General features: G+C 49.7%; 1 protein-coding gene across 2 annotated transcripts in view; it reads right to left on the bottom strand.

Annotated features, from left to right (window-relative positions):
- Positions 1-10381: 10381 nt before the first annotated feature.
- NPL (N-acetylneuraminate pyruvate lyase) overlaps positions 10382-13588 on the bottom strand; it is a 29386-nt gene continuing 26179 nt past the window's right edge. For both annotated transcript variants that reach the window (XM_066597445.1, XM_066597444.1), the window contains exons 11-12: positions 12857-12896; positions 10382-11830 (exon numbers count right to left, since the gene is read on the bottom strand). In XM_066597445.1, the coding sequence (XP_066453542.1) occupies positions 11685-11830; positions 12857-12896 (186 nt within the window). In that variant the 3' untranslated portion in view covers positions 10382-11684. The remainder of the gene's footprint in view (positions 11831-12856; positions 12897-13588) is intronic.

Genomic DNA, 13588 nt, shown 5'->3' with positions numbered 1-13588 from the left:
TGTATCCAAGCTAGAGGCGGTATAACAGGGTACTAGAGCCTCCATGCCCACCTGTATCACATCTTGTATCCAAGGCCAATCTGGGAATGTTGTGAGGTAAAAGAAATGTGGGAGTGATTGTAGATTAACAGTAGAGCTTATTCTCTGCCCCTCCGGCTATTACACGCCAAGTCCCCTGGAGCCTCGTGGTGATGGATGTCAGAAGGCAGATTAAAAGGTTAGTTGTTAGAAGCCAGGGCAGAGAGATGAAGTGGCAGATTTTCAGTGCAGAGAACCCCTCCTAACCCATCAAACCGACAGCAGCAAGGCAACAAAACTGAAGACTCTAATCAATCAGTGGAGAGAGGGCCCCCCTTGATGCACATCCCCTCCCCTCACCCAGCTGACCGAGAAAACTACAGCTGACCAAACTGGACACAACAGGGAGATCAGAACTCTCCCAGAAGGGGACTGCCTAGCCTGAAAACCAGAGCAGATTGCAGTTTGAACAGGCAAGTGACGTTACTACTAACTCGTTCGCACTCGTGCAGCCCATTTATACGAGGGACTGCTCATAAGTCTTTGGCTTTGTGGTTTTTTTTGTTTCTATGGTAATGAATGTTACATCACATGAAAGCCTTGTGTGTCTAATACACGTTTTCAAAATGTTGTGTTTGTAGCTTATGGCAACAGTGATCTAGGCACGCGGGAAAACAAAATGGCGGAGTCACAGCAAATGAGAGCAGAGGAGTGATAAAAATTCTTGTTTCTGCAAGAAAAGTCCGCAAAGGATATTCATGGTGATATGTTGCATACATTGGGGGATCAATGCCCTTCATATTCTACAGTTAAGAACTGGGTGGGCAAATTTAAACTGGGTCACTTCAGCGCCAATGATGCGAATTGTCCTGGACGACCGAGAGAGGTTGTTGTTCTGGAGATCGTCACTGCTGTGCACAACCTAATACTGGAGAATCGGCGAATTTCAGCTAAAGGAATAGCAGTAGAGATGAGCGAGCACCAAAATGCTCGGGTGCTCGTTGCTCGAGTCGAACTTTCCGCGATGCTCGAGGGTTCGTTTCGAGTAACGAACCCCATTGAAGTCAATGGGCGACTCGAGCATTTTTGTATATCGCCGATGCTCGCTAAGGTTTTCACTTGTGAAAATCTGGGAAATTCACGAAAGTGATGGGAACGACACAGAAACGGATAGGGCAGGCGATGGGCAACATGTTGGCCGCCTTTCAGGTTCCCAGGTCCCACTATTCAGCCACAATAGCGGCAAGAGTGGGCCCCCCCCCTAACAATTTTTACTTTGGACAAACCCTCATTAGTAAGCCACACCTTAGCTAAGCACCACACTACCTCCAACAAAGCACAATAACTGCCTGCATGACACTCTGCTGCCACTTCTCCTGGGTTACATGCTGCCCAACCCCCCCCCCCCCGCACGACCCTGCATCCACAGCGCACACCAAAGTGTCCCTGCACAGCCTTCAGCTGCCCTCATGCCACACGCTGGCCTCATAGCCACATCACCCTCATGTCTATTTATAAGTGCGCCTGTCATGAGGAGGAACCGGAGGCACACACTGCAGAGGGTTGGCAGGGCCAGGCAGCGACCCTCTTTAAAAGGGGCGGGGCGATAGCCCACAATGCTGTACAGAAGCAATGAGACATCCAATCCTGTGCCACCTCCGTCAGGAGCTGCAAACGTGGGCATAGCAATGGGGAATCCATGTGCCACACACAGTATTCATTCTGTCAAGGTGTCGCATAGCTCAATCCACACTGCAAGGGGAAAGCCGTCAGCGCTCTGCCCTCTACCCAAGTCAGTCAGTGTCTTTGTGCCAGACAGGTCAAACACCGCGATGGGAACTAAGTTTGCACCAACAGCATAGGGGGGTCCTAGGAAGCCCAAGACATGAACAAAAAATTGATCTGAGCGGCCAAACATGGCAGACTTGCACCGCGCCCACGACATAGGCCTCGGCCCACAGCTTCAGCAATCGTAGGCAGGAAGCGGACTTTCACTGCACCCAGGACATAGGCCTCTGCACAAACCCTCAGCAATCGTGGGCCTACAGCGGACTCCTATGCTAGCGTAGCTGTGCACGTCTCATTAGCACTGTATTGCTCCTGTAGTTTGTCCCAATGCAGTGCCCCGGATAGTAGAGCTAACGTCAGATTAAATACAGGTGGGCTTCGGCCCACACTGCATGCCCCAGTCAGACCAGGGTTTTTTATAAATAGTCACAGGCAAGTACAACTCCGCAATGGGAATTCCGTGTGCATCCACAGCATGGGTGGCTCCCTGGAACCCACCGGCGGTACATTAATATATCCCATTGCAGTGCCCTGGACAGCAGAGCTAACGTCCGATTAAATGCAGGTGGGCTTCGGCCCACACTGCATGCCCCAGTCAGACTGGGGTTTTTTATAAGTAGACACAGGCAGGTACAACTCCCTATTGTGAAGTTCGTGTGGACCGACAGCATGGGAGGGTCCCAGGAAGCCACCGGTGGTACATAAATAAATCCCATTGCATTGCCCAGCACAGCTGAGGTAACGTCAGATTAAATACAGGTGGGCTTCGGCCCACATTGCATGCCCCAACCTGACCTGGGTTTTTAATACATAGACACAGGCAGGTACAAATCCCCTATGTGAAGTCCCTGTGGACCCACAGCATGGGTGGCTCCCTGGAACCCACTGGCGGTACATAAATATATCCCATTGCAGTGCCCAGCACAGCTGAGGTAACGTCAGATTTAATGCAGGTGGGCTTCGGCCCACACTGCATGCCCCAGTCAGTCTGGGGTTCTTTATAAGTAGACACATGCAGTTACAACTCCGTGTGGACCGACAGCATGGGAGGGTCCCAGGAAGCCACCGGCGGTACATAAATAAATCCCATTGCATTGCCCAGCACAGCTGAGGTAACGTCAGATTAAATGCAGGTGGGCTTCGGCCCACACTGCATGCCCCAACCTGACCGGGGTTTTTAATACATAGACACAGGCAGGTACAAATCCCCTATGTGAAGTACCTGTGGACCCACAGCATGGGTGGCTCCCTGGAACCCACTGGCGGTACATAAATATATCCCATTGCAGTGCCCAGCACAGCTGAGGTAACGTCAGATTTAATGCAGGTGGGCTTCGGCCCACACTGCATGCCCCAGTCAGACTGGGTTCTTTATAAGTAGACACATGCAGTTACAACTCCGTGTGGACCGACAGCATGGGAGGGTCCCAGAAAGCCACCGGCGGTACATAAATATATCCCATTGCAGTGCCCTGGACAGCAGAGCTAACGTCAGATTAAATGCAGGAGGGCTTCGGCCAAGAATGTTTTCATAGTTGGAGGAGGAGGACGGGAAAGTTTTTGAGGCAGTACGTGTCCTGTCCCCGTGTCCGTGGTTATATGCACCTTCCCAGTGACCGCGTCGCTGAAAAGTTGTCGCGCCTATGGAACCTACTAGCGTGGCCTCGCCACCATCATGTCTTTGGGAAGCCTCCGTTTCCTCTACCCTGTAACAATGCAGTAGCAGCAGTATAGGCAGAGCCGAGAATTAGTAACATTTCAGCGGTAAGAGTATGCACAAACCCCTGTAACATTTCATTGGCAGCAGTGAGGACAGACCCCACTAACATTTCATTTGCAGCAGTATACACAGACCCCAGTAACATTTCAGTAGTATCAGTATAGACAGACCCCAGTAACAGTAACGTAGAAGCAGTATGGACAAAGCAGCAGATTCACATTTCCCTGGCAGCAGTGTAGGGAGAGCACAGTATTGGTAAGATTTCAGTAGTAGCAGTATAGACAGACCCCAGTAACAGTAACGTAGAAGCAGTAGAGACAAAGCAGCAGATTCACATTTCCCTGGCAGCAGTGTAGGGAGAGCATAGTATTGGTACGATTTCAGTAGTAGGAGTATAGTCAGGCCCCAGCAACAGTAACGTAGAAGCCGTAGGGACAAAGCAGCAGATTCACATTTCCCTGGCAGCAGTGTAGGGAGAGCACAGTATTGGTAAGATTTCAGCAGTAGGAGTATAGTCAGGCCCCAGCAACAGCAACGTAGAAGCAGTAGGGACAAAGCAGCAGATTCACATTTCCCTGGCAGCAGTGTAGGGAGAGCACAGCATTTGTAACATTTCAGTAGTAGGAGTATAGACAGGCCCAACAACAGTAACGTAGAAGCAGTAGAGACAAAGCAGCAGATTCACATTTCCCTGGCAGCAGTGTAGGGAGAGCGTAGTATTGGTAAGATTTCAGTAGTAGGAGTATAGACAGGCCCCAGCAACAGTAACGTAGAAGCAGTATGGGCAGAGCCCACTATTATCTGTTATAGCAGTATAGACCTGCCCCAGTAACATTTCCGCTGAAGCATTATGGGCAGAGCCCAGTATTAGTAAAATTACAGTAGTAACAGTATACACCAACCAAGGTAACATTTCAGGAGCAGACGTAGCGGCAGACCGAAGTAACATTTCTGTTGCTGAAGTATAGTCAGACCCCTGTAGCATTACTGTGGCAGAAGTATAGGTAGTCAGAACAGAGTTACATTTCTGTAGCAAATGTGTAGGCCAACCCCAGACACAGTGGTGTACCATGAGTGCAGGCGAAGCCCATAAAAATTACTTGGATTACATTGTAGGCGAGGGCCCAAAAAATTGTTGTACCGACAGTACAAATGTACCCCAGAAAAATTGCCCATGCCCAACCCAGAGGGCAGGTGAAACCCATTAATCGCTTAGCGTACTGTGGCTTAATTTTTAACTAGGCGTGGAGGCAGCCCAGTCTAAAAAACAATAGGTTCAGGTGGAAATTTCAATGCTTTAATGAGAATTGAAACAGATAAATATTATTTAGAAAAGTTATATGAGCATTTTGGCCACAGAAAAATTGCCCATTCGTGGTGATTACGAGAGGTTTCAGGAGGAGGAGCCGGAGGAGGAGGACGAATACCATACACAGATTGACAAAGTTCTGTCCGCTGGTGGAGAGGAGAAGTCTGGTGAAATCCAGGCTTTGTTCATCTTTATGAGTGTAAGCCTGTCGGCACTGTCAGTTGACAGCCGGGTACGCTTGTCCGTGATGATTCCCCCAGCTGCACTAAACACCCTCTTTGACAAGACGCTAGCCGCAGGGCACGCCAACACCTCCAGGGAATACAGCGCAAGTTCGGGCCACGTGTCCAGCTTTGACACCCAGTAGTTGTACGGAGCAGAGGCGTCACGGAGGACGGTGGTACGATTGGCTGCGTACTCCCTCACCATCTTCTTACAGTGCTCCCGCCGACTCAGCCTGGACTGGGGAGGTGTGAGACAGTCTTGCTGGGGAGCCATAAAGCTGGCAAAGGCCTTGGAGAATGTTCCCCTGCCTGCGCTGAACATGCTGCCTGATCTCCGCGCCTCCCCTTCTACGTGGCCCTCGGAACTGCGCCTTCTGCCACTAGCGCTGTCAGATGGGAAGTTTACCATCAGTTTGTCCACCAGGGCCCTGTGGTATTGCATCACTCTCAAACCCCTTTCCTCTTCGGGAATGAGAGTGGAAAGGTTCTCCTTATACCGTGGGTCAAGCAGTGTGTACACCCAGTAATCCGTAGTGGCCAGAATGCGTCTAACACGAGGGTCACGAGAAAGGCATGCTAACATAAAGTCAGCCATGTGTGCCAGGGTACCTGGACGCAACATATGGCTGTCCTCACTAGGACGATCACTGTGAGTATCCTCCTCCTCCTCAGGCCATACCCGCTGAATGGAGGAGAGGCAAGCTGCATGGGCACCCTCTGCAGTGGGCCCAGCTGTCTCTTCCTCCTCAGGCTCCTCCCCCCACCCTCCTCCTCCACGCGCTGAGATATAGACATGAGGGTGCTCTGACTATCCAGCGACATACTGTCTTTTCCCGCCTCCGTTTCCGCCCGCAAAGCATCAGCCTTTATGCTTTGCAGGGAACTTCTCAAGAGGCATAGCAGGGGAATGGTGACGCTAATGATTGCAGCATCACCGCTCACCATCAGGGTGGACTCCTCAAAGTTTCCAAGGACCTGGCAGATATCTGCCATCCAGGCCCACTCCTCTGTAAAGAATTGAGGAGGCTGACTCCCACTTTGCCGCCCATGTTGGAGTTGGTATTCCACTATAGTGCTACGCTGCTCATGCAGCCGGGACAACATGTGAAGCGTAGAGTTCCACCGTGTGGGCACGTCACAAAGCAGTCGGTGCACTGGCAGATTAAACCGATGTTGCAGGGTGCGCAGGGTGGCAGTGTCCGTGTTGGACTTGCAGAAATGTGCGCTGACCCGGCGCACCTTGCCGAGGAGGTCTGACAAGTGTGGGTAGCCTTTCAGAAACTGCTGAACCACCAAATTAAAGACGTGGGCCAGGCATGGCACGTGCGTGAGGCTGCCGAGCCGCCACCAGGTTACGGCCGTTGTCACACACGACCATGTCCGGTTGGAGGCTCAGTGGCGAAAGACAGCGGTCGGTCTGCTCTGTCAGACCGTGCAACAGTTCGTGGGCCATGTGTCTCTTCTCTCCTAAGCTGAGTAGCTTCAGCACGGCCTGCTGACGCTTGCCCACCGCTGTGCTGCCGCGTCGTGCGACACCGACTGCTGGCGCCGTGCTGCTGCTGACAGGTCTTGATTGCGAGGTAGAGGTTGCATTGGAGGAGGAGGAGGAGGAGGAGGAGGAAGGTTTAGTGGAGGTGGCATACACCGTCGCAGATACCAGCACTGATCTGGGGCCCGCAATTCTGGGGGTGGGTAGTACATGAGCGGTCCCAGCCTCCAGAAAATTCACCCAATTAGCTGTCAGGGAGATATAGTGGCCCTGCCCGCCTGTGCTTGTCCACGTGTCTGTTGTTAAGTGGACCTTGGCAGTAACCGAGTTGGTGAGGGCGCGTACAATGTTGTGTGAGACGTGGTCGTGCAGGGCTGGGACGGCACACCGTGAAAAATAGTGGCGACTGGGAACTAAGTAGCGCGAGGCTGCCGCCGCCATCATGTTTTTGAACGCCCCAGTTTCCACCAGCCTGTAGGGGAGCATCTCCAGGCTGATCAATTTGGCTATGTGGACATTTAAAGCTTGAGCGTGTGGGTGCGTGGCGGCGTATTTGCGCTTTCGCTCCAACGATTCTCTTAGCGACAGCTGGACGCTGCGTTGAGAGACATTGCTGGATGGGGCCGAGGACAGTGGAGGTGAGGGTGTGGGTCCAGGCCTGGAGACGGTCGTGCCTGTGTCCTGAGAGGGCGGTTGGATCTCAGTGGCAGGTTGGGGCCCAGGGGGAGAGGCCGTGGCGCAAGCTGGAGGCGGTGAACGGCCTTCGTCCCACCTTGTGGGGTGTTTGGCCATCATATGCCTGCGCATGCTGGTGGTGGTGGCTCCCGGGCTGATCTTGGCGCGACAAAGGTTGCACACCACTGTTCGTCGGTCGTCCGCCGTCTCAGTGAACAACTGCGACACCTTAGAGCACCTTGGCCTCTGCACGGTGGCTTGGCGCGAGGGGGTGCTTTGGGAAACAGCTGGTGGATTATTCGCTCGTGCCCTGCCTCTACCCCTGGCCACCCCACTGCCTCTTCCAACCTGTCCTGCGTCTGCAATTGTCTCCCCCTCTGAAGACCTGTCCTCAGTTGGCTTATCACACCAAGTGGGGTCAGTCATCTCATCGTCCAGCGGCTCTTCCTCCGAATCCTGTGCGCTCCTCCCTCGGACTTACTGCCCTTACTACTACCTCACTGATAGACAACTATGTCTCATCATCCTCCTCACCCACTGAAAGCTCTTGAGACAGTTGCTTAAAGTCCCCAGCCTCATCCCACGGACCCCGGGAACTTTCCAAAGGTTGGGCATCGGTCACGACAAACTCCTCCGGTGGGAGAGGAACCATTGCTGCCCATTCTGGGCAGGGGCCCGAGAACAGTTCCTGGGAGTCTGCCTGCTCCTCAGAATGTGTCAATTTCATGGAGTGAGGAGGCTGGGAGGAAGGAGGAGCAGCAGCCAGAGGATTCAGAGTTGCAGCTGTGGACAGCGTAGAAGACTGGGTGGTCGATAGATTGCTGGATGCACTTTCTGCCATCCACGACAGGACCTGCTCACACTGCTCAGTTTTTAATAAAGGTCTACCACGTTGACCCAAAAATTGCGCTATGAAGCTGGGGACCCCAGAAACTGTCCTCTCTCCTACTCCTGCAGCAGCCGGCTGCAATTCACCTGGACCAGGAACTCACCTATGCCCACACCCTCACTTGGAACTCCGCGTCCTCGACCGCGACCGCGTCCACGTCCTCTGCCCCTGCCCCTGCCCCTACCCCTACCCCTACCCCTCAGCATGCTGGATTAAGAATCGAGCAGAGACAGAGCGGTGTAAAAATGTTTGTGAATTATTGCTGCGCAGTTGCTGGCTGCCAGCGGTGATATAACACTAAATGAAGCCAGAGATAAAGTATAAGGAAGGATGCAAGCAGGACTAGCAGTGCACTATGTAGTTGACATTCACCTCCAGTCCCACAGGCCACGCAGTTATGCGCACTGGGTTACTAGCAGACGTACAAACGGATACCTTTTTTAAAATTTGTATTTTCCAATGCAATGGACCGTGTATTGGACTCTCCCTCTATGGCTGTCTGGCACCGTACACTGCGCCAGCAGCTGTCTGATAACTGAGAGCGGAGAAAAATATGAGTGCTTTTTAAACGTGCACTTGGATGCAGAGAGTGCTTACGTAACGCTAACTGCCCCCAGCAAAAAATGACACGGAAGGCTGAACTGAGACCTGAGGTACTACAACTCCCAGCAACCATGGAGTTAAATGCACAGGTAGACAGGATTCCACACTACCACTGTCCCTGCCTCACCAATACTGCCCCTACACTACTTCGTACAGACTGCAGCCTGAGAACGCTATAGCTGTAATGGGGCTGCATGCCTGATATAGCAAAAAAAAAGAAAAAAAGCTAAACTACTCCCAGCACCCACAACAGTAGTGCACTAGGTGAGCTGTGGCCCTAAGAAGGACCGTTGGGGTTCTTGTAGACGCTAACACTCTCCCTAAACCAGCAACAACAGCAGCAGCACTGTCCCTCATCTATCTTTGCGTGTGTCTGTGGAGAGCCGCGGGCGGGGCAGATTTAAATACTCGGGGGTCACTTGATCTCGCCAGCCACTCACTGCAGGGGGGTGGGATAGGGCTGGACCGTCACAGGAGGAAGTTGTAATGCCTTCCCTGTCTTTCTATTGGCCAGAAAAGCGCGCAAATTTCACAGGGAAGGACATGTAATGGAGTCGAGTATCGTGTGGTGCTCGCCTCGAGTAACGAGCAGCTCGAACACCCTAATGCTCGAACGAGTGCGCTCGCTCATCTCTAAATAGCAGACATCATGGGGATTTCTCGTGAACGTGCTTGTGTCATTATCCATGAACATTTGAACATGAAGAAGCCATCTACAAAGTGGGTCCCCAAATGTTTGACAACAGATCAGAAAAGCATGCGAGTGAAAACTTCCCGGTCCATTTGTCAGCGTTTCCGGACTGATAAGAACTTCCTGGATCGACTGGTCACTATGGATGAGACCTGGATTTATTTGTATGACCCTGAAACCAAGGAGCAGTCCTTTTTGCAAGGCTTACAGAACTTGGAATACCGATGTAAGAAGTGTGCTGACATCAGTGGAGAGTATGTGGAATAAATGTAAAGTTTCATCTTCCTATCTTGATTCTTTCAGGGTAAAGCCAAAGACTTATCAGCAGCCCCTCGTACAGGCAGATACATTGTTGGCTCATTCAAATAAATAGTTCGGTCTCTCTTATTCATAAACAACCAAACGTGAAAGATTGCTGTTTAGACCGAGCAATAAATGGATGAACCAAAAGTGATTTAGTTGTTGGCTCACTTTTAGACCGAATGATTGTTCACTTTTGGTTGTTTGAACGATATCGTTCTGTCTAGAAGCACCTTTAGAGCCTGTGCGATGCACAAAACCTGCATGAATATAAAATCCATTCACAAGAGAGATTAAAAAAAAAAAAAAATTAAATATCACAGCACATTCCATCTTTGGGTGTTCCCTTAGAACACCTTGCCCATTGTTTTCAATGGGCCCTAAAAGCCATGGCATGACACTTGCATGCTGTGTGAGGTTCCCCCAATGAAATCAATGTCATACACTTGTGGTCTTAATATGCCTGCGAGGATCACAATTTCACAGAATTATGCAATTGTTAATCAAAAACGCTTTGCATAAATGTGAAAGACGCACACTGGCAGGCACGATATTGCGTTTGAACGTAGCCTTACAGTTGGAAGAATATTGTATATCACTTATGCCCGCAAAACTAGACTCTTGAAAGCAATCATTTCTACCAGTTCCCAAAGTAGATTTAAAGTAAGAACAAACAAGATTTGAAAAAGGTCTTTATTATGCGCTTTGTTACCCTCCCTACGAACAGTTCAACCTATGCATTTTCCTGGTCATATAAATGTATCAGTCACAGGACAATGTTGTGGGGTGTAAAAAAGTGCAAAAATAGAAAAGTTTTTTTTCTCCAAGTGATGACAGTACAGTAAGAGCAGTGCATTACATAGAATACGATTAGGAAGAGTGAAAAACAGTGTAACATTTCGGTTTTACTTAATATGCAAACATGTCTGCAGGAAAGTGAAATATGGAAGAAACATCGGTAGCATAAAAGTGAAGAATAAGTCTACTTCCCACCAATGTTTGGGTTCTTATTAAAGATGAGCGAGTATACTCGCTAAGGCACATTACTCGAGCGAGTAGTGCCTTAGCCGAGTATCTCCCCGCTTGTCTCTAAAGATTCAGGGGCCGCCGCGGGTGACAGGTGACAAGTGAGATCTCCCCTCCGTTCCTCCCCGCTCACCCCGCCGCCGGCCCCGAATCTTTAGAGACGAGCGGGCAGGTACTCTGCTAAGGCACTACTCGCTCGAGTAATGTGCCTTAGCGAGTATACTCACTCACCTCTAGTTCTGATCCTTCTCCCTTAGGGCTTATGCAGACGGGCATATATCAGTCGGGTTTTCACGCCTGGACGACATACACTGTCCCTCTGCAAGGATAAGAGGTGGGACAGGACGGGAGCAGTGCACCAAGCTCCCCCCCCCCCCCACCGTTTGCAATGGAAGGGGCGTACCCAAGTTCTGCCCCTCCCATTGCAAAAAGTGACGAGGGGCGGAGAGGGGGCAGGAACTCCATGTACTAGCTCCCATCCCATCTCCTTCCCTTGCAGAAAGGGGCAGCGCATATTGGCCGAGTGTGAAAACTTGACCAATATACGCCTGTCTTAACAAGCCCTTATGCCTATAATTTCACTTCCTATAATGATAAAAGTGGTTTACAATATATTTTTCTAATTTTCAGAATATTAATTGTTCTTCACGGTTGACTTTAAAGTTTAGAAATTATGCAATTGTAACAAGACCGTGCCAGGACAAATCGTAAGTGACAGGAATAATTTTCAAGTATATGATTAGTGCAATTTCTTAGTCACATAACTGTTAATCTCTGATTACATGAAGATCAGGTTAGTTTCAGATTACAGTTATTAGTAGACAATATGTTTTTGTGGCCTTGAAGCTCCTCTTCAGTGCCTGAGAAGATGGTTGCCCTGTATACCAAGGCGGTGGACAGCAGCTCCACCGTTCATCTCAGCCACTTGCCGGTCACTTAAGGTCTTGGTTTTCTATAGAAGCTGGAGCTTCTTCATTTCTTCTTTGACTTTTTCTACATGCTCTGGTTTAAAACTTGAGGTCAGCGGTAGTCTTGGTGGTCCAAGGTCAATTCCAGAAACCACAGACATGATGTTTTTAAATTCTGGTAAACCCCAGCCTTCAAAGAAATGGAAAATAGGTGGGTTATTCTGGCAGACATCTTTATTCCACCCCCCAATCAACTTTAGTTTGTATCCACTTATTCCACAATGAGGGCCCACAAATCCACACAATGTCAACATATAAAAAGGTACTTCTACATGGTCTGATAGTTGCCCAGATTAAAAAATAAGTGTGCTCAAATGAGCAATTTGGGAGAGACTCAGCCTATGAATGCAGATAAGGCCTGAGGGCTCTTATCTGCATTCAGCTCCTTTGTTCTTCAACGGGTAACAATGCTATCAGCACTACCCGCGGAGAACTCAGCGTGCGGTCCTGGTAATTTTTAGGTTGACCTGAATTTAACGATCAGCTAGCAGTGCATGAAGAGTGCACGATGGCCGCAATGATTATCGCTCAAACAATTGCTTTTTAGCAATGGGCCGTGTAAATGGGCCTTAATGCTACATACTAAGGGTGCGTTCACACAAACGTATATTGGCTCGGTTTTCACGTCGAGCTGATATACGTTGTCCTCGTGTGCGGCGGAAGGATGGAAGAGCCAGGAGCAGGAACTGAGCTCCCGCCCCCTCTCTGCCTCCTCTCCACCCCTCTGCACTATTTGCAATGAAAGGAGGTGGGGCGGGGCTAAGTTCTGCAAATTAGCCCCGCCCCTCCCCATTGCAAATAGCGCAGATGGGCGGAGAGGAGGCAGAGGGGGCGGGGGCTCAGTTTCTGCTCCTGGCTCTTCCATCCTCTCCCCCCTGCACATGAGGACGACGTATATCGGCTCGGCATGAAAACAGAGCAGATATACGTTCGTGGGAATGCACCCTAATACACAATGTGCATCAGGTAGTCAGAGAAGTGGTGCACCCATATTTCTTTTCCAGGCCTGAAGGGTCATTTTAATCAATTCCTTCCACACCAGTTGAGAACGCGTTGTATTCTAGGCACGGTCAGGGGTCCTTCATAGAAATATGCAGACAAATCCATCACTTTATACCTTTTAAATTTATAATTAAAAATAAAAATCATGACATACCCTGTGCGAAAACAAATTTCACAAACTTTTGTAGTCTGAGCTGAAATACAGAAAAAACACATGAAATAATTAGCAATATTGCAACAAAATGCCAAATATTAAATTGTATATCCTGGACCCTCTGAAGCTAACATTTCTGTGACATCACCAAGGTAATTAAAAACGCCATTTCTTTTTCTTATCCCTTGGCCCAGCAGCCTGGCATAACAGTGCATACCTTTTTTTGGCAGCCCAAAAATAACTACAGTGTGGGCCACAGAAAAGTAGCCCTGCACCACATTTTTATATACGGTCTAAAAGAAAAATCTGTGGCCATTGCAACTAATCACAGCACAGCTTTTATTTTACCTTTGTATAATAAATGAAAGTTGTGCTGCGATTGATTGCTATGGTGGGCCACAAAGACAGGGGTTTTTTTTCTAGGCAATTTACATAAGAGTATGGGTGCCAACTACCTTCCCATGGCCGACCCCATCGAGTCCAAACTCCTTTTGTAGGCGATCTCAGCAGTCCTTCACATCCTCCCACAATCCGCATTGCAGCATTTAGTCGTAAAATTAACATTCTTAGTTAATCATGACTGCCCCCCCCCCAGACATTAATGATGCATTGATCAATAATTGCTTTATTGAGGTTCTAATCCTGGACAAGGGCAGTTATTTAATACCATGAACTTTGGGCTCCTTTTAGCTCCTGCTGTAGCCCATTTTCACGTGAGCGCTGACGGCACGT

The sequence above is a fragment of the Eleutherodactylus coqui genome, chromosome 3 (genome assembly GCF_035609145.1).
Source record: "Eleutherodactylus coqui strain aEleCoq1 chromosome 3, aEleCoq1.hap1, whole genome shotgun sequence".
In the NCBI taxonomy this organism is placed as follows: Eukaryota; Metazoa; Chordata; class Amphibia; order Anura; family Eleutherodactylidae; genus Eleutherodactylus; species Eleutherodactylus coqui.
This window is presented reverse-complemented; position numbering and strand designations above follow the sequence as displayed.